Below are 22,371 nucleotides of genomic sequence, written 5' to 3' on the forward strand. Positions count from 1 at the left end.
AATAAAAACGTTTAAAAAATATAAAAAATAAATCCAACCTGCCTGTCCTCATAACGTACCTGGGTCATTCCACCAATTTGGGCTTTACATTTTTTTTATTTTTTACATTCTGTCATAAAGAGCACAAGTTCAACTTCATAAAAAGTGAAAGAGGGTTGACAGAGGGACATTTTGGTACTTTAGTAAGTCCTTATTCATATTTTAGAAATAGGATTTATCGAATTCTCCATATGGTCTATATTAAATGGCACTTTGTTTAATTTAACAGGCTTTTAAAATTCTATATTGGTGCACAATTTCAACTTAAAATATCAAAGCTTAGTGAGAGAGACTGTGTCACTGCAAGGGCGCGCTTCATGGGAGCCACTTACAATTGTTTTTACCCACCTAGTAGTACCCACCCATAATGCACCCTCTCACAAAACAGGAACTTTGGCCATAGAGATAAAATTACTAGAACGACAAAAGCATGTTATCTTGCTTTATTCCTACTCCATATGGCTGCCGGTCCACCCATTGACATGAATTGGAAAGCCTGTTGTAGTGACTCTGTTTTAATGGCTGTAGCCTCATGAGCTGGCAGATCTATCTGCATTTTATCCACTCAGCATAAAGACAAATGTGACCTTTCACAGCATTTCCAGTTGACATTTCCATTTTTAATCGGGACCATCCCCCCGGCTCACTCCTCCTAGTAGTTAGTTATGTATTATTAAGGTGATTGAGGCCCATACTGAGCTGAGGGTCGTTCAATCTAACGCCACTCAAACAAACAACTGATGCTCCTGAGTCTCTCTCTTACTCAGTCACACAGCAAGTTAGTTGTTTGTTTTTACTGCTGTTTTTCCGAGGGAAAGGAACAAAAGCTCCCGTGTCCTTTTGAATAGGACGCCCATCGGTTGGCCAAACGACTGTGCCGCTCCGGGAGGGTGCTCCGTGATCCGCTCAAACGAGTGTCCCTCGCTATGAGGCTTCATGGACTCATCTCTCTGTCCATCCTCCAACCTTCACAGGAGCTTATAATGTGTAGCCTTTATTTGACTAGGCAAGTCAGTTAAGAACCTGTGGTAGAAAAAGTACCCAATTGTCATACTTGAGTAAAAGTATAGATACCTTAATAGAACCTTACTCAAGTAAAAGTCTAAAAGTATTTGGTTCTAAATATACTTAAGTACCAAAAGTAAAAGTATAAATCATTTCAAATTTCTTGTATTAAGCAAAGCAGGCGGCACCATTGTCTTGTTTTTAAAAATGTATGGATAGCCAGGGGCACACTCCAAGACATCATTTACAAAAGATGCATTTGTGTTTAGTGAGTCTTCCAGATCAGAGGCAGAAGGGATGACCACGTGTTGTCTTGACAAGTGTGTGAATTGGACCATGTTCTTGCCCTGCTAAACATTCAAAATGTCCTGTGTAATTTTGGGTGTCCGGGAAAATGTATGGAGTAAAAAGTACATTATTGTCTTTAGGAGTGCAGTGAAGTAAAAGTAAAAGTTGTCAAAAATATAAATAGTAAGTAAAGTACAGATACCCCAAAATTCTACTTAAGTAGTACTTTAACACCACTGTTAAGAACAAATTCTTATTTACAATGACAGCCTATCCCGGCCAAACCCAGACAACGCTGGGCCAATTGTGTGCCGCCCTATGGGACTCCCAATGGGACTCCCAATCTCTCCCAAACCAAGGACTGTAGTGACCCCTCTTGCGTGGAGATGCAGTGCTTTAGACCGCTGCGCCACTCGGGAGTCACTGATATATTCTGTACTTTTAGTCAGGCTGTCAGGATCAGGTCCCTGGCAAGGCAACACATTCTCTTCGGTAGAATCTCAATACTTTCCACTCAGCAACCGTTTTTGCTGAGCTGAGGTACTGACGTACTTATTTCACAAGGTTTTCCGTTAGCGCCTCCTGATTTTTAACAACCAGGACATTTTCGCATCCATTTCAGGTCTTAAAAGGATATGCAGTCCCCCAGAAGCTCCCTGTATATACAAAGCAGTATCTCCCGTCAACTCTAGCCTACACAAACACAGGCCACACAGCCTGCCCAATGGAAATGTCACAGGTTAATGAGCGTGATCCTCCACTCAACACACGGCCCCTGGGGGGCGTTTGATGGGGGTTTGACGGCATGAACTCTGTGACTGGCCCCAGGGTTTATACAGTATGTCCAGAGTTACAGGCCCTGTAGGACTCATTAACATGGAGACGTCTCTCGACGCCACCATCATCAGCAGACAGGAGTTTACCCCTCAGGCCCAGTGGGACAGCCCCCCCATCAAAAACCTTCACATAACCATCACACAACCCTCACAGACCCCATTCTCATACACACTCGTATATTCACTACCAACCCGCTTAGACCCACTCTCATATGCGCCACCAGTGTGGAAGGCACTTGTTTTGTTTTTACTGTATGCTGTGAAAGGTCACACTTTTTGGCGGGGCTCTTAGATGAGGGTGTCGATGATGTTGAGACAGGGTGATAGAGCCATTTGTCATCTCTGGATGTAAGCCAAATCAAATCAAATTTGATTGGTCACATACACATGGTTAGCAGGTGTTTATGCGAGTGTAGCGAAACGCTTGTTTGTTAAGTGCTCATCGCTTAGTTATTGAAGGAGCTATTTGTCAGTCCAATTACCCAATTCATTTAGCTCGGGGATACACTGTACATGTGATTCATCATTTTGTTTTTGTCTAATTCTCTTCAGAAATACGACTCCAGGTTCGCCTGTGTTCGTCCCTGTGAAGGGGCTGAAGATTTTGCAGGACAAGATTGCATTGGATATTGAATTATATTAGGCGGAGTGAAAATTTCACCACTTACCTACCCGCTGATATTTCACTGGGGCCAGCAGGCATGGCGGACTGTCTGCCCAAATCATAGTATTAGGCTGTGTCTCAAATGACGAGAGCTCCATAAGCCTCTGGTCAAAAGGAATGCACTATATAGGGAAAAGGTTACCTTTTGGGATGCAGCCAGTGTCTGTCCTGTCTGCATTTCCCACTCGTGGATGGGCGGAACACCCACAGACAGAACCCGGGCAACTCTCTGCCCGATCAGGCTCTTCCAAAAACACTGCGGTGCATTAATGGAGTGCATGCTAGATCTGAGAGACTTTCAACGAGGCCCCACAGAGTGAGTCTCTGTAGGGGGCAGTGGACTGTAGAGGAATTCCAGCCCTGGGGAACTGCTCCCCTTAGAGGTGTGCCGTGTCCCTACAAGTGTTAAAAGCCTAGACTACATTCAGTGTGTGTGTGTAATTCTGTGTTTGTTCTATGTCAGTAAGCTGCTCAGACCTGCAGAAAGCATTTCTGCTCATCATTTCCAGTGGAGCTCTTATTGGTTTAACAGAATCCGTTCATGTTCTGTAATAGTTGTAAAAGCTCTTGTTTTGTGTGTGTTTGGGATGGATGCTGGTGTGTAAAGTGAGGTCTGCCTACCAACACAGCCTTTCTGAGGATATGTACATGGTCCCTTTGATTTGTACTTTGTGAAGACGATGAAAATACACATTTTCTCGGGGAATATAACACTTTGCGTTATGTGTGAATATGCATGCTCGTTTCGGACCTACAAAGAAACTGTGGAAGCATTGGATGGCATGATTTCTGCCGACTCCAATTCATCCTGAACAGATATTTCTTTGTGATGAGTATTTCCTACCTGACTTACCTGGTTTCCTCTCTTCTGATCTCTTGCGTTGCAGTTGTGTGGCTGTGGGCTGCTCGGCGTGGGCATCTGGCTGTCTGTGTCCCAGGGCAGCTTTGCCACCTTCTCGCCCTCCTTCCCGTCGCTCTCCGCTGCCAACTTGGTCATCGCCATCGGCGCCATCGTCATGGTGACCGGCTTCCTGGGCTGCCTGGGCGCCATCAAGGAGAACAAGTGCCTGCTTCTGAGTGTGAGTTATGATCTCTCTCTCTCACATGCACGTGCACACACACACACACACACACATATTAAGTCCATCAGGTTGCTGCAGCAGGAGGTGGAGGGGGTCTGTGCTGTACAACTGGGCTCGTTCAGAGATTATTTACAGCGCTATCGCTAAGAACAGATAGGTGTCGCACCTTGATCCATTAGTGGGGAGGGGTGTCTGTTCTGTAAGGAGAAGGAGACAGTGTAGCATCAGTTTTTTTCTCGTTCCAGGCTGGTAGGGTTGTTTTCTGTCCTGGGTGGGTGGTGTACAGACCTAAGGTTCAGGCTGACTCTGGACCTATATGTCAGAGGGCCTAAATATAGCATAGCCAACAGGCAAAGGGACTGCCTAGTAAACTACCTGTTGGTGCAGACAGAAATGGCGGTGTGGAAGACCAGGAAACATGTAATGCAGGAGGCGGGAATCACGGATCCCAGAGCTGTGCTACTGGGGCTGTTGTGGGCTCGGCTGGCAAGTGTACAGTATATGGGGGGTTGGTGTACAATCTGGAGGACTGTGTAGGGGTGTGGGGCATCAGGGGGATTCTTTACAGTGGATGTGGAGGGGGGCTTGGTTCTGACTTTCTAGGTCTGTTTAAATGAAGTAACGTTTGTGCTTTTAATGATGTAACTACTGGGCCAACAAAGACATTGTTAAAATAAAACAAATCTCACATACACACTCACAGCAGCCTTATTTGTATTACTCTTCAAATGGGTCATCAGTAGAGCAGCCAGGCTAACGAGCTCAACGGGGAGTTGAATCCTCAGTAAAAACCTCAGGGGTTCAGAGAGAAAATTCGACCCGAGCGCCAGCCGCTGCGGGAGTCTCCCATTCTGAAAATGAACAGTAACCCATCGGCTCTCCTCCATGACCGTGGTCACAGCCTGATTGAAAGATGTGTCAGTGTGAGGACATGTGTGTCACTTACATGATTGAATTATGTAGCGCTCATAATGGCACATCCATTGCATTGGTAAGGAAAAAAAATTGAATGCCCTGAATTATTTAACACAAAGAATACTCTTGTTTGTCTCTAGACTCATGTTGTTCCTGAAAAAGTCTCAAGAGTTTTCTCAAGTTTGATTTAATCAGCAAAGTTTAAAAATAGGTTTATGTAACTGGATGTGAAACTTTTTAAATCAACTTAAAAATGAGAGTTGCGGAATATCAAACATCTCCAATCCCTTGGAGAAGCTAGCACACGCCTCAGTTAAGAGCATACCAAATCCTCCACATCAGCACAGCGGTAGGTATACACTACCTGCTTTAACAACACGGAGAGACAGAGAGAAAGAGAGGGGGGACAGAGAGAGGAAAGAGAGAGAGAGAGAGAGAAAGAGAGGGGGGACAGAGAGAGGAAAAGAGAGAGAGAGAGAGAGAGAAAGAGAGGGGGGACAGAGAGAGGAAAAGAGAGAGAGAGAGAGAAAGAGAGGGGGGACAGAGAGAGGAAAAGAGAGAGAGAGAGAGAAAGAGGGGGGACAGAGAGAGGAAAAGAGAGAGAGAGAGAAAGAGAGGGGGGACAGAGAGAGGAAAAGAGAGAGAGAGAGAGAAAAGAGAGGGAGAGAGAGGGGGAGAGGAGAGAGAGAGAGGGGAGGGGGACAGAGAGAGGAAAAGAGAGAGACAGAGAGAAAGAGAGGGGGGACAGAGAGAGGAAAAGAGAGAGAGAGAGAGGGGGGACAGAGAGAAGAAAAGAGGGGGACAGAGAGAGAGAGAGAGAGAAGAGAGGGGGACAGAGAGAGGAAAAGAGAGAGAGAGAGAGAGAGAAAGAGAGGGGGGACAGAGAGAGGAAAAGAGAGAGAGAGAGAGAAAGAGAGGGGGGACAGAGAGAGGAAAAGAGAGACAGAGAGAAAGAGAGGGGGGACAGAGAGAGAGAGAGAGAAAGAGAGGGGGGACAGAGAGAGGAAAAGAGAGAGAGAGAGAGAGAGAAAGAGAGGGGGGACAGAGAGAGGAAAAGAGAGAGAGAGAGAGAAAGCGGGAGAGAGGGCCTGGATCTCAGTCAGAACACCATAGTGATAAATAATGAACTCTGATGTAAAAGTTTCATACCACATCTCTGTTAAGTCATATCAGATTGAGCCAACGGGTATTTCATATTCGCCCAAACCTGGGATGTTTTGAACAGTCAGTCTTTCTATCTGTCAGTCTGTCTGGAAACATCAGAGTGAAGTTAGCCCTCCTGGGGGCAGCCAGATCTGAGGTACTGGTCTGACATATTATTTGTGAAGTTCTTCTGTGAACAAACTCTCTTTGGATTAGAAATATTTGAAATAGATAAAGGTCAGAGAACCTTTGCCGTCAGGAGATTCAAGCTAGGCTAGACAAGTTGAAAGAGTCCATCGCAAAATTCAAGGGAAGATTGAAATGTGTAACACACTCGGCTGACATTGCAGACATGAAAGTGGGTGTATGAACGCACAGACACACACATACTCAAACAAACACACTCACACATACATCGTGTCTGTTTAAGCAATCAGAGCACCCACATTGTGTCTATATAATCTGAAACTTTCCACACCCGGAGGAACCATGACAAACAGACTTTGTGGGACCTGTCAACAAAAGACAAAAGATTCAATGAAACAATCAAATGCTGACCTGGCCACCTACAAATTCAATAAACAACTGTCCATGCAGTTTTCACTGTGATCCTTTTTCATATGTACCATGACCCAAATAATACATCCAAAACAAACAGGGCAAAATGAATAGAACTCTCCTCAAATTGAATTTCTGAATCTGCCGGTTGCTGAGCTCCCATGCTGTGAAGAAGGGATAGAGTCAGTATTTAGCTGAAGGAGTGAGGAGATGCTGGGCTACGTGGGAGAATCTGTGGAGAAATTAAACCTCCTCCTCGGGATGTTCACTGGCCCCCAGGCACTCACCTTATCTCCATCTCTCTCCCTCCCCCTCTCTCTCACTCTGTCTCTCTCTCATTCGCTCCATCTCCTCTCTCTCTTTCAGTTCTTCATTGTCTTGCTGATAATCCTGCTGGCAGAGCTGATACTACTCATCCTGTTCTTCGTGTATTCAGATAAGGTAAGGATACTTTAATGTCCCCCATGTTAACTTATGATACTGTATATTATATGATCCCATGTTACACATATGAATGTAAATGTGCTGAACGACATCAGAATTCACTTAGCATGTAACTACTTACCATTTATTGACGTGAAAATGCTGCATGTTTGCACACACACACACACACACACACACACACACACACACACACACACACACACACACACACACACACACACACACCAGAAACCTCAAGACACAAATGGTGTCACGTACATAAGCATGGCCCAGTTGTTCCATGCTGAGAGTGTCCTCAGTCTCCTCTTTCAAAGACACTTGTCTCACAGCGAGAGGTTAAGCGTCTTCACCCCACATGGCTGACCCCCGGGGTCAAAAGGATCACAGGTCAGCCAACAAAATGCAGTCTCACCCCTGGCCAAATGGCTCAGTGTAATTAGTCCTTAGCTCTGTCTTAGCCCCACTCTCCTGCTATATGTCCCACTTACTCTGAAGCTTTAGATCAGCGTTTCCCATGACCCTTAGGGCATGGGGTGGGGTTTTGTGCTTCTATGTATGGCCAGGGTCTGAGAATCTGAGAACATTGGATGGCATGTAAAGCCCAGGAGGTTATTGACAGCCATGGGGGAAGTCTTAAAATCAACCTATAAATGTCCCCAGATAGATGAAGTAACCAAGCCTGAGGCAAATGTTTTGTGTTGGTCAAATGGATCAGCGATAAAATGGTCCTCTTTTTCCAGGGACATTGTGCGAGTTAGATTTTTATTCTTCTTTATATTCAAATTCTTTGGACATGAGGTCATTGTTCAAGGTCAGCCTCTCCGACAGATAAAGGAATTCATTTAGCAGTTAGCACCCAGTTCATTCAGAGATCTGGATCTCTCCCCATCTCCCATGTATGCAGCAGGCATGCACCATTAGGAATAAATATTTCTGTTGTCTATAAGCGCCATCTTCAGATATCACCATCTTAACGTCATAAACCCAAACTAAACCTTTCCAAATGATCTTATGGGAGGGTACTTGACTTGACAGCAGTGCAGCAGTCTCAGATAATCTGTGAAGGTGTAGGGTGATCATCAGTCAAAGAAGCCTGGACTCGTATCCACAAAGCATCCCAGAGTAGGATTGCTGATCTGAGATCAGTTTTGCCTTTTATATTATCAAGGATGGACAGGGGAACCTGGGTCCAAGGAGGAGTGCTAATATAGGATCAGGTCCACCCGTCCATGTAATCTAAAAGGCAAAGGCATTCCTACTAAAACACTAGAAATACAGGCCCTGATCCTAGATCAGCACTCCTACTTGGAGAGGATTTGTAAATACGGGCCATGACGTTTTTTGCTGTAAGGCCCGACTTTAGGCTTTACTGTAAGAGTCGTCTCAAGGCAGGTTTATGAGTCCTCCATCTCCACAGATTATTGTGTTTGTATCTCCACTTGCACATTAAAGTTAGATGAAGTGATGATAACACTGATGGCCTGAAATGTATCAATGAAATGTGAAGCTGTTACTGCAAATGGCTAGTTATTGAATGTGGCATTTCTAGCTCACATCAGACCAGGAATGGTTCAACACAGGATTTTTTAGACTGTGTCTTTAGATTACATGAGGCTACCAGGGTTGAGGTAAATTCTAATTTAATTTGAAATTCCAATTACATTTATGAATGAACTCATGAAGTGGATTTACGTTCAATTCAATTCAAAGTTCAACAATATTTAAGTTAAGGAATTGGAATAAGACTGTTTGAATTGGAATTGAATTGGAATTTGTTTATTAAATTGAATTGGAATTCATTATGTGTACATTTAATTCACTTAGTTTTAAATGTACTTAGTATCAAACATTGACTGAAGGATTGGTTTTAAATCATTTCAACTTGTATTTATATTTTTCCAGTATAGCTAGGCTGTCTGAACACTAACATTATTAGCCTAAAATGCTGAGGCCATTGAATTTGAGAACTTGTTTGTCGATAATGTTGAATTGGGAAATTAATTCATGGAAATTATTATAGACACGACAATAATAACATCTAATATAGGCATTGGTTGAAGCTCAGTGTTAAATTCAAATCTCCCTATCATTGTATCTAAGCCAATATGACACCAATCTCGATGAAAATCCGTAAATCAACTTTATTGGAGGTACACAACACACACACCCCTTTCTACACGAGGCGTCCGTCTGTTATCGAGAACCTCATACCTGATTTTTTTAACCCTTTGATGCGTACGATCACATTTTTGTAATCATTGTTGAGTGGTCCTGTCAATGTTCCAGGTGAATGGAATAAAGCGTCAGGCGCAGGACACAGGTATAAGTAAAGCCACGATATTTACTCAATATCAACAATAATCCAACAAGGATAAGCATGAACAATCCAGAACACGTACACGGAACACCTTGACAGAACAATCACGCACAAAACAAAAGGGGAAGCCAGAGGGTTAAATAAGGAACATGATTATGGAATGGAAACCAGGTGTGTACAATGAAGACAAAACAAAACGAAAATGAAACATGGATCGGTGGTGACTAGAAAGCCGGTGACATCGACCGCCGAACGAACAAGGAGAGGGACCAACTTCGGCGGAAGTCTTGACAGGTCCCTGCAAATATGTGATTGGAACAGGAGCAACATAACGAATTATGCAACAAACACGTCTAAAAAGCATTGTTGTCTAATAAAAGCATCTAAACAATGTTTTGTACTGATGGAAAATAAAGGTCTTACTGCAATCCTACTGCCTAGCCTAACCGTAGCGCCAAAGCTAAACAGGGTTGCCCGATATGGAAGAAACCATTTTAGGGGTTTGTGGGGGAGTTCATTTAATTTGTAGAGGGTTTTCAAATCCATGGGGGAAGATATCTTGGGGGGGATATGATGCAGGAAATATTACTATGATGGGGGGCATCATAGTATTTAAAAGCTAAATAAAAATAAAACCCCTGGAAAGGGGGTCTGAGCAGGCAACCCTGAGGTACCATAGTCTGATGCCGCATTCAAAACAACTGGGAACTCGGATCTCCAACTCCCGACTTCAGTGCATTCAAGACAACTGGGAACTCGCTTTGAACATTTGTCCAACTCAGAATTCCAACTTGGGAACTCCAATTTTCCAACCTGAAGATCACTGGTGTCATGATTTGATTTTTCAGAGATCCTGTTGTCTTGAAAACACCATAAGTCAGTCGAGTGAACCATCCCATCACCTCATTTTGTTACAACATCTTTGGTCTGACAGACGCTTATTTGACAACCAGAATGCACTGTATGGTGTCAATAAACATGGCACCACACATAGCTGGCAAATAGCTTAGCATTAGCTCATCTTAGTTCATCTTAATCAGTAAAAAAGTATTTTACACATGTGTCCATTACAATGGGGGCGGCAGCGTAGCCTAGTGGTTAGAGCGTTGGACTAGTAACCGGAAGGTTGCGAGTTCAAACCCCTGAGCTGACAAGGTACAAATCTGTCGTTCTGCCCATGAACAGGCAGTTAACCCACTGTTCACAGGCCGTCATTGAAAATAAGAATGTGTTCTTAACTGACTTGCCTGGTTAAATAAAGGTAAAAAAAAAAATTTAAAAAAATTAACAATCTATGCAATAATTGGAATGCATGATTTATCACCAGTACTTGAAAATGTGAATAAAACAGTAAATATGGTATGCTCCTTAGATACTGTGCACTGCACAGGCCAAGCTATGGTAACATCAAGACGAGGTAGACAGATTTCAGACAGGGCAAACCCTGCAGTTAACAATGCTACATTTCCTCGACTAAGAACAACCAAGACCACTATAAAAACCAAAGCTAAGAAAACAAATTGCTTTGTTAAGAAACAATAATTTAGCTATGTTGAACCACATATAGTAAATAGTTGAACCCCAAACGTACGTGTAAACAGAACCTCAGTTGTGCGTGCTTAGACTGACAGCATCGCTGTTGAAAACACCTGTAGAATAAATTCCAGCTCCGGCATAAACTCCCTCTCCTGCCGTCTTAACATTTCTAATACAAATGCGTGCCGACTGATCAACACAGTGTCAAATTCCTTTTCAGTGTGTTCACAGAAAATCTGAAATCGCCATTTCAGAAGTAAAATGTAGTCAGGGCTGGACCAGGTTGACACAACAACAGGATCGTTGCTTGCTTACGTGACTTGCTGTGTGCCAGCCTGGTCTCATAGATGTTACATAGTAAATGCAAATCCAGGACCCTGAAATCAGTATGATATGTCAAATTTGGTCTAGTTACTAAGGACAGGCGGTTAAAAGATAATTGTCCTATTTCTGAAGTAAATCTCAATTGTTTGTAAATGGAATGTTATAGAAGAGTCCGACACTTTTTTTTGTGTGATTTGTCTTGTTTTTGACAAACTTACCCCAGCTGCGATGCACTTCCTCTTTGCTCATTGTGCAGTATCAGCGGACGCGAAAGACATGAACAAAAGCACCCAAATACATCCTTTTAACATTTGACACGGTCTCAGTATAATGATGTAGGACCGAGTTTGGGAAACCCTGCCCTACGGGACTACTAGTGTCAGATTGTGTGGGCATGTGCCTGTCACAGAGAAATGCAGACACCAGCTGGTTGACAGAACACTAGACCATCTCTATGTGCTTCTTGATGTCCTCCTCCCACTGGAACATCTCACTGCATGATGTCAGAGTAGACCACCGTTGTCCCAGGGAACATTCAGATGGACTTCCTCCAAATCAGCTTGCATTTGACACACCGAGGAGGATGACTATGATATATTCACGGTAACAGCTCGCCTTAGCGAGAGAGAACTTTTAAGAACCCTTCCATTGAAAACAATGAATCCATATTTTGCGCTCCTATAGTCATCTAGCCAGCTACATTGTTTAATCGCATAGTAAATATTTTCTTTAGGCTTTGCTTCCTTGTTCTTGACAATTCTTCAGTAGGATTATGAGCTGGAATCTTGTCTATAAATAAAATCAATATTGTGAGGGTTCACAAGGAGAGCATGTATTATAATGTTGTATAATAATGTTGCATAATCACGTTACGGTGTAAAAACCATGGAAATGAATAATGAAAAATGGAATTTTAAGTGATAATTGGCATTGGTCTGAAGCCGGAAAATAAAGGAAATTCACATGAGCACCACAATGCCTTTTCCACCCATGCTCTACCAAGGTTTTCCAGCACACAGCTTTGACCTACTACAGTAGCTATGTTGTTATTGTACTTCAAACTGTAGGCAGGCTGCTTAGGATTCAAACCTTCTCAAACAGCCTAATTCAGGCTCTTAGAGGAGGTGCTTCCACAATAATGTGATTTGTACCGCATGCAATGTAAAGTATTGGATTCTTCACACACCACAGTAAAACATTATCCTATTACGTTACCTTCTCATGCTTTTAATTAAATGAAAGCAAGCCATCTGGCTTGATTGAGCTGTTTTGTCTTGTACTAATGTGGTCTATGCCTGTCTTTTCTTAAACCTTTATTTTAGCAAAACATGTTATTGAAAAAAAAATCATAATAACATCCTTTTTTGGTCAGTAGGTGCCCAATATAACAACAGGTATGTTGGACACATTAGCTCAAATAGATCAAGCCTGTCTGCATTCCTGATTTCTGTAGCTGTTAGCTTACCTGAGTAATATTGACATAAGCTCAGAACTACTTGTGTTTCAAACATGGTCCTGTTTTATCAATTGCTGTGCTGATCGAGGGACAGTTTATTAACGCTGTCAAAATAATGTGGAGCTTAATTTTATGTTTGTACTTGTATTTAGTTTTGAATCCTAAGCACCCTGCCTACACATGTTTGAAGTACAATAACAACATAGCTACTGTAATAGGTCAAAGCTGTGTGCTGGAAAGAGGGAGAGGGAATGTAATTCTAATTCAATTTGTGGCATTAAACCCATACCTGAAGGCTACTGTATCTGAGAATTGAATGGAGATCAGGCCCTGAACATATTGCTCTTGCGCTTCCGCTCTCTCTCTCATTCATAGATAGATAGATAGATAGATAGATAGATAGATAGATAGATAGATAGATAGATAGATAGATAGATAGATAGATAGATAGATAGATAGATAGATAGATAGATAGATAGATAGATAGATAGATAGATAGATAGATAGATAGATAGATAGATAGAGAGATAGAGAGATAGAGAGATAGAGAGAGAGACTAAATATACTATGCCGTGTTAGGCTCTCCACATCCCCAAAAGATGGAATCGTTAATTTACCAAGGCTATTTGATCTGGAAATCATAGACATACAGCCACTTTGGCAGCATTTGGCATTCTATTAATAGAGGCTCCAAAATTGAGATGTGTGATTATGCTCTAATGTTCATGAATATGTCAATTTACTGGAGTACCTTTCTAGCCTGGAATCTAACTGATATGCTACATTTCACCAGTGAAACATAGCATATCAGTTTGGATTGCAGGCTAATAACTTCCCCTCCTCCCATGGTTGCTCTGCAGTGGAAGCCTTGCCTCCAGGTATGGCAGAGACACAGGTACGCCTCTTTCCACTGCAGAGTGCTCTATAAACAGTGCTCTATAACAGTGCTCTATAAGCAATCACAGGCTTCATCTCTACTCCAGTATTCTACTACTGGCCCTGCAATGACCCACTATCTGAATACAGTAGATGGCAAGGCCAGAGACCAGATTAGACCCATCCATCTTTAGCGCTGTGACCTCATTCTGGGTGAGCTACTTTAAAATATATATATTTCTATTACAAATTTCAAATGTATAATTGCAGCAGTAGTTCCTTTTTTTTAACGAAAAATAGTGCCAACCGCCCTCCCTAAAAGGATTTGGCAAGGGATCCTCAAAAGGTTCTACAGCTGCACCATCGAAAGCATCTTGACTGGCTACATCACTTCTTGGTATGGAAAATGCACCATCCTTGATCGCAAACTTCTACAGAGGGTATATCACTGGGGGTGAACTCCCTGCCATCCAGGACCTCTATATCAGGTGGTGCCAGAGGAAGGCCCGAAAAATTGCTAAAGAGTCCAGCCACCCAAGCTATATACTGTTACCACTGATGGCGTCCGGCAAACAGTACCAGAGCACCAACAGGCTCCGAGGCCGTTTCTTACCCCAAACCATTAGACTGCTAAATAGCCATAAGACTGCTATATAGTTCATTCATGGTCACCTGGATTACACCTTCATCTGGTTGGCTGGCTAGCATATCCATTTACATTAGCTTTAGGAGGCATTTTATGTGGACTGGTGAGGGCAGGGCCCTGGGACCAGTTCCAAACTATGTGACAGATATGGGATGGGACACAGCCTGGCTGATTGTCTTACTGTATGTGAGGACTGGGAAAGGACGCTGGGTGATGCACTGGGACAGGTTCCAAACATACAGTAGGACCCAATCTGGTGACAAGTGAGCACTGGAAAGGGGACGCTCAGTCCCAATTCAACCCATGTGACTGATACGATGGAGGACCCAGCCTGGCTGAGTGTTGTTGTGCCAGCTCTTAGCATGGGCACCCATGCCTGTCTGTCTGTGTCCTAGAGTGTCCCAGGTGGTGTAGCTGTGTCATCTCTTAGCATGGGCATCGGTCTGTCTCTGTCCTAGAGTGTCCCAGGTGGTGTAGCTGTGTCAGCTCTTAGCATGGGCATCGGTCTGTCTCTGTCCTAGAGTGTCCCAGGTGGTGTAGCTGTGTCTCAGTAGCAGACCTGGGTTCAAACACTATTTGAAATAATTTTCAAATGCTTTATCTGGGCTTGATTGATCTTGCCTGTCTCAATGGAACCAATCGAATAGTAGCAAAAGGGCAAAACCATCTGGCAATGGCAGGCTAGAGCAAATGCTAAAAGTATTTTTTAAATTCTGAATAGTATTTGAACCCAGGTGTGCTCCGTAGCAGCCCTGGCCAGGTAGCGGAGTGTTCAGTGACCTGTAGATAGAGCATATGCTACAGGAGCAGGTCAGGAGAAACAGGTTGAAGGGATTACAGTAGGATTTGACAGTGGGGATTTGAAAGTGTGGAGCTCTAAGAAATGTTGTCTGATCACAGTTCTCCCTCAGTAAGCATTAAGGCACCTCAAGGCCACAGTAAGCTGTAAGATGTGTGGTAAATACATAAAAAGCTGTTGTAAGCTATTTTTCTAGCTCTTTTTATCTTAATGTAACCTCATTTGTCCAGGTTTAGCGAGCTATGTCATTTAGAGTTTTTAATTCTTGTTTTCAATTACCATCTGGTGAAATTACTTGAAAAGGGGGATGTTGTGTGTGTGGGACCTATCTTTTATACAAATAAGTCAATGCTGGGGCTGTAATTCCCTGCACCACAAATGAGAAAAGCATGGCATGTGAACATGTCACTTCATGTGTGTAAACATGTCAGGCAATGTGCTCTCAAGTGATCCACCTACTTGGGGACTCGTAGAGGGTTCACAGCGAAGCTGTGAAACATATTGTTCATCTTAGATTTTTCTCCCCTTGAAATGGTCAAATAACTCAAACAGAAATTGGTAACTCAGAGGCCATGAGTAATTTGGTCAAAAAGAATGGTCCCGATTGGCTTATAGGTGGCGCCGTTATCAACAGTCTCTCTTAAACCCTCATATCCACCTCCCCATTTGACCTAGAGACTTCATGCTGCACACATTTGCCTCAAGGACCCATAACGTCCTTCAGGATAGATTGTCCTCCAAATTCATGGTACATCTCTAAACTAGGGAGTCTCTCTCTCTCTCTCTCTCTCTCTCTCTCGCTCTCTCGCTCTCTCGCTCTCTCGCTCTCTCGCTCTATATATATATATATATATATATATATATATATATATATATATATATATATACATATACATAGAATATAGCGAAGCAGAGGCAAAATCCTAGTGGAATACCTGGTTCAGTCTGCTTTCCATCAGACACCGGGAGATTAATTCACCTTTCAGCAAGACAATAACTTAAAACACAAAGCCAAATTTACACTGGAGTTCCTGAGTAGCCGAGTGACACTTTGACTTTGAAATCTATGGCAACAACCAATTTTACAGAGCTTGAAGAATTATTTAAAGAATAATGGGAAAATATTGTACAATCCAGGTGTACAAAGCTCTTAGAGACTTACTCAGAAAGACTCACAGCTGTAATCACTGTCAAGGGCATTTTAAATAACATGTATTGACTCAGGGGTGTGAATACTTATGTGAATAAGATATTTGTGTATTTCATCTTCAATAAATGTGCAAACATTTCAAAAAATATGTTTTCACTTTGTCATTATGGGGTATTGTGTGTAGATGATGGTGAGAAAAATGTTTTTAATCAAAATTGAATTCAGGCTGTAACACAACAAAATGTGGAATAAGTCAAGGGGTATGAATACATTTACTATTTACACTTTAGTCATTTAGCAGATGCTCTTACAGTAGTGAAAGCCCTGTATGTAACGCGAATGCTCAAAATCATCTGCAATCATTGTCAGAACCAATCGTCAGATTCAGTCCAGATTTTGTATTTAGACTCATGATTGTACGTAAAGGAAGACAGTTCCTACATGATAGAGCTCTTGCTTTGTTATACAACTGATCTTGTGTCCTTTCTGTCTGTCATCCCGTGACACCCGTTCATTGCTGTTCGTAAATTATTTTTAAAATATTTTCAAACATTATATTCTACTTATAAAGCATTGACACTAAGAATGTATTCTGACATCTGCTTGCATTCACGTGGCCATCGTGACCCAAGTCCCAGAGAGAGAAAGCCATTGTTCCATCACAGAGGAGAAGCATGGTGTTCCATGACAAAGGAGTCAGAGTAGCCAGACATCCCCCCCAGGTCTGTAGGTCATTAGTAGGCAGGGGGTGTTAGTGCTCCTCCCTCTCACACTGGCCCAGGGCCCCATTCTGACAGCAGTAGTGGCGTGTATTCATGGTTGCCAAGGGAAGACAGGCTTCCTCAAAAAATGTACCCTGAAAAAAAAACATAAAATAATTTATCTTTCGTCTCTCTGTGTTTTCAGAATTTCCCTTCAATTTTGTAAGCGAGCGAAACAGCACCCCTCTGTCTCTGTATTTGCTGGCCATCTATCTGATGCGGTCTGGTCAAAAAGAGAGTGACATTGTAGCATTGAATGGAAGGGAAGCCAGGAAGCATTTGACCTCCCTTGATTAAAAAAAGCATACAATAATACCCAATCAGCATTGAGATAAACTGAGTGAGCTCAACTGGTCCTGGCGCACCAAAGAAAAGTGTCAGCGGGATGCAGTTTGGATTTGGCTTCACTCTTATCACATCGCATCAAGAGAAATACGTCATTGACAGAAACAACTTGAATTGTTGAATCTTGTTGTTGTTGTCCTCCAGTGGCTAGCTAGCTAACATTGTCCCTTTCCTAAATTAGCCATTTATTAATTTTTATTTTACCTTTATTTCACTAGGCAAGTCAGTTTAGAACAAATTCTTATTTTACAATGACGGCCAAACCCTCCCCTAACCCGGACAACGCTGTGCCTGCCAATTGTGCGCCGCCCTATGAGACTCCAGATCACTGCCAGTTGTGATACAGCCCGGGATGGAACCAGGGTCTGTAGTGACGCCTCTATCACTGAGATGCAGTGCCTTAGAGATGCAGCGCCACCCGGGAGCCCTAATACACACAGTAAAAATATAAACAGATTAAGTTACAGAGTAGGCTACAAAGTGCATCTCCTGAATGGCACAACGCATTATTCAAACAGGTCGAGACAGGGTTGTTCTTTACGCATGGATGACGTTGTCTTTATATTGAAATCTTGTACTGTAAATATCCTTTAATAGGCTATAGGCCTAAACGGTACCAAAGAGGAAAGAGTGACATGCTGGGAGAATGACCGTGGTTTAGTTTCCTCCAAATCATTGATCAGTGAGTGATAAGTTGCTAACGGAACCTTGATGATAACCTATAGCAAGAAGCATGGTCAAATTATGAAAATGCAGGAATAAAAGTGTAAATCGATAAAAACTGCAAAGGAGCATGTAAAGCACATGGCTTTATAATTTTTACATTTTATTTCACCTTTATTTAACCAGGTAGGCAAGTTGAGAACAAGTTCTCATTTACAATTGCGACCTGGCCAAGATAAAGCAAAGCAGTTCGACAGATACAACGACACAGAGTTACACATGGAGTAAAAAAAACATACAGTCAATAATACAGTATAAACAAGTCTATATACGATGTGAGCAAATGAGGTGAGAAGTGAGGTAAAGGCAAAAAAGGCCATGGTGGCAAAGTAAATACAATGTAGCAAGTAAAACACTGGAATGGTAATTTTGCAATGGAAGAATGTGCAAAGTAGAAATAAAAATAAGGTGGTGCAAAGGAGCTAAATAAATTAATTAATTAAATACAGTTGGGAAAGAGGTAGTTGTTTGGGCTAAATTATAGGTGGGCTATGTACAGGTGCAGTAATCTGTGAGCTGCTCTGACAGTTGGTGCTTAAAGCTAGTGAGGGAGATAAGTGTTTCCAGTTTCAGAGATTTTTGTAGTTCGTTCCAGTCATTGGCAGCAGAGAACTGGAAGGAGAGGCGGCCAAAGAAAGAATTGGTTTTGGGGATGACTAGAGAGATATACCTGCTGGAGCGTGTGCTACAGGTGGGAGATGCTATGGTGACCAGCGAGCTGAGATAAGGGGGGACTTTACCTAGCAGGGTCTTGTAGATGACATGGAGCCAGTGGGTTTGGCGACGAGTATGAAGCGAGGGCCAGCCAACGAGAGCGTACAGGTCGCAATGGTGGGTAGTATATGGGGCTTTGGTGACAAAACGGATTGCACTGTGATAGACTGCATCCAATTTGTTGAGTAGGGTATTGGAGGCTATTTTGTAAATGACATTGCCAAAGTCGAGGATTGGTAGGATGGTCAGTTTTACAAGGGTATGTTTGGCAGCATGAGTGAAGGATGCTTTGTTGCGAAATAGGAAGACAATTCTAGATTTAACTTTGGATTGGAGATGTTTGATATGGGTCTGGAAGGAGAGTTTACAGTATTTGTAGTTGTCCACGTATTCTAAGTCAGAGCCGTCCAGAGTAGTGATGTTGGACAGGCGGGTAGGTGCAGGTAGCGATCGGTTGAAGAGCATGCATTTAGTTTTACTTGTATTTAAGAGCAATTGGAGGCCACGGGAGGAGAGTTGTATGGCATTGAAGCTTGCCTGGAGGGTTGTCAACACAGTGTCCAAAGAAGGGCCAGAAGTATACAGAATGGTGTCGTCTGCGTAGAGGTGGATCAGAGACTCACCAGCAGCAAGAGCGACCTCATTGATGTATACAGAGAAGAGAGTCGGTCCAAGAATTGAACCCTGTGGCACCCCCATAGAGACTGCCAGAGGTCCGGACAGCAGACCCTCCGATTTGACACACTGAACTCTATCAGAGAAGTAGTTGGTGAACCAGGCGAGGCAATCATTTGAGAAACCAAGGCTGTCGAGTCTGCCGATGTGGTGATTGACAGAGTCGAAAGCCTTGGCCAGATCAATGAATACGGCTGCACAGTAATGTTTCCTATCGATGGCGGTTAAGATATCGTTTAGGACCTTGAGCGTGGCTGAGGTGCACCCATGACCAGCTCTGAAACCAGATTGCATAGCAGAGAAGGTATGGTGAGATTCGAAATGGTCGGTAATCTGTTTGTTGACTTGGCTTTCGAAGACCTTAGAAAGGCATGGTAGTATAGATATAGGTCTGTAGCAGTTTGGGTCAAGAGTGTCCCCCCCTTTGAAGAGGGGGATGACCGCAGCTACTTTCCAATCTTTGGGAATCTCAGACGACAGGAAAGAGAGGTTGAACAGGCTAGTAATAGGGGTGGCAACAATTTCGGCAGATAATTTTAGAAAGAAAGGGTCCAGATTGTCTAGCCCGGCTGATTTGTAGGGTTCCAGATTTTGCAGCTCTTTCAGAACATCAGCTGATCAGATTTGGGAGAAGGAGAAATGGGGAAGGCTTGGCGAGTTGCTGTTGGGGGTGCAGTGCTGTTGACCGGGGTAGGAGTAGCCAGGTGGAAAGCATGGCCAGCCGTAGAAAAATGCTTATTGAAATTCTCAATTATGGTGGATTTATCAGTGGTGACAGTGTTTCCTATCTTCAGTGCAGTGGGCAGCTGGGAGGAGGTGTTCTTATTATCCGTGGACTTTACAGTGTCCCAGAACTTTTTTGAGTTAGTGTTGCAGGAAGCAAATTTCTGCTTGAAAAAGCTAGCCTTGGCTTTTCTAACTGCCTGTGTATAATGGTTTCTAGCTTCCCTGATCAGCTGCATATCACGGGGGCTGTTCGATGCTAATGCAGAACGCCATAGGATGTTTTTGTGTTGGTTAAGGGCAGTCAGGTCTGGGGAGAACCAAGGGCTATATCTGTTCCTGGTTCTAAATTTCTTGAATGGGGCATGTTTATTTGAGATGGTTAGGAAGGCATTTATAAAAAATATCCAGGCATCCTCTACTGACGGGATGAGATCAATATCCTTCCAGGATACCCCGGTCAGGTCGATTAGAAAGGCCTGCTCGCTGAAGAAGTGTTTCAGGGAGCGTTTTACAGTGATGAGTGGAGGTCGTTTGACCGCTGACCCATTACGGATGCAGGCAATGAGGCAGTGATCGCTGAGATCTTGGTTGAAGACAGCAGAGGTGTATTTAGAGGGCAAGTTGGTTAGGATGATATCTATGAGGGTGCCCGTGTTTAAGGCTTTGGGGAGGCACCTGGTAGGTTCATTGATAATTTGTGTGAGATTGAGGGCATCAAGTTTAGATTGTAGGATGGCTGGGGTGTTAAGCATGTTCCAGTTTAGGTCGCCTAGCAGCACAAGCTCTGAAGATAGATGGGGGGCAATCAGTTCACATATGGTGTCCAGAGCACAGCTGGGGGCAGAGGGTGGTCTATAGCAGGCGGCAACGGTGAGAGACTTGTTTTTAGAGAGGTGGATTTTTAAAAGTAGAAGTTCAAATTGTTTGGGTACAGACCTGGATAGTAGGACAGAACTCTGCAGGTTATCTTTGCAGTAGATTGCAAATGAATAAAGTGTCAATCTAGATGTAGCCTATAGAGTCCTTTGTATTGAAGCCTACATTATATTGGACAGTGGCCTTTCTTGTGCTTACAGGAAGCTATGTGCCTGTTTGCACATCTTCTGCACCTTTTTGATAGCTGGAAAATGCTCAAAGATTCAGAGAATAGAATAGAATCAAATTGAGGATTGTAATTATAATACCAACGTATAATTTTCAAATCTGATATTTGCAACTGGAATAGACTATTCACCACCGTACATTCTGATCTAAAGGTACAGGTGAAACTACACACTACTACACACTATACCTGGCCATGCACTGAGCTCTTCTACTGCAACGCCATCATAGTCCGTCCCTGCATGCATCCCCAATACATAGCTCAGTTTAGATTCTGCTATTCCAATCCTTGGCCTTTCTGTAGCCTACAATGTTTTCAAATATTAGATTTTGCGCTGGCATTGGACATGGGAACTGTAGAACCCTTTCTCTCAATCGGGATGATATCTCTTCAGAAATATATGTATTTCTATATGCCCCATTTTATTCAGAGCTGGACATGGTGTTGGATTGTGGCGTCTGATCCATCGGGTTCTAATGAAGACCATGATCTAATTCAACTGGCCGGTGTCATTTCTGTCAGAGCGATACAACCGTGACGTTTACCATATGCTTTCCTTATCCGGATTTGTTTACACTTCAAGGATACCCGTACAAGATGCGTCTTCGACGAACTCCGGAGGTGGTCAGGAAGAGCTAATCCCAATCAGATCACAATGTGTCTTTTGATTGTCTACACCTGTCGACAAATGTGGGCACAATCAGAATGTGGACAGGACCGGGGCAACGGCTGGCGTCTCTCTCCCATCCCATTCTGCTGATGCAGGTGGATCTGCAGCTCAAATGAAGCCAGCAGCGTGCTCCATAATGAGAGAGATTTTACACTCTGTCAATATATCTCCTTGAGATATTCTGTTGATGCATTTTGACAGGTTCTGAGGAAAGTTAATGAGTGATGAGTGACATTTTTCTCTATGAACGGCATAGTTTTGCTATCCGAGAACAATTTTGCCGTCTGCATAGACTTACTTGATTCGAGCATGTTATGAGAACTGTCTCACACAAAATAATTGTTTGTATCCATTTCTGCCGCAAAGGGAGAAAAATAGGTCAAAGCAGTGAGAGATCAAACCTGTCGTTTGTTTCATAGTCATTTCTATGCCTCTTGTTAGCGATGGTAAAAACTAGATCATTATGTTGCATTTCAAGACATATCGAAGACTCTCACACGTACGTTGGAGGGAGGGTGGAAAGAAAGACAATGGGCTTTTGGGCTCAGAAGATGACTGGTCCCCTGTTCTCTCCTGT

The 22,371-nt window shown here is 43.0% G+C and overlaps 1 protein-coding gene across 3 annotated transcripts in view; it reads left to right on the top strand.

Moving 5' to 3' along the window:
* Nucleotides 1–22,371, top strand: part of tspan9a (tetraspanin 9a) — a 286,905-nt gene that overhangs the window by 243,719 nt on the left and 20,815 nt on the right. For all 3 annotated transcript variants that reach the window (XM_035798258.2, XM_035798259.2, XM_035798256.2), the window contains 2 exons: nt 3,720–3,911; nt 6,897–6,971. In XM_035798258.2, the coding sequence (XP_035654151.1) occupies nt 3,720–3,911; nt 6,897–6,971 (267 nt within the window). The remainder of the gene's footprint in view (nt 1–3,719; nt 3,912–6,896; nt 6,972–22,371) is intronic.

Source organism: Oncorhynchus keta, chromosome 22 (genome assembly GCF_023373465.1).
Source record: "Oncorhynchus keta strain PuntledgeMale-10-30-2019 chromosome 22, Oket_V2, whole genome shotgun sequence".
Classification (NCBI taxonomy): domain Eukaryota; kingdom Metazoa; phylum Chordata; class Actinopteri; order Salmoniformes; family Salmonidae; genus Oncorhynchus; species Oncorhynchus keta.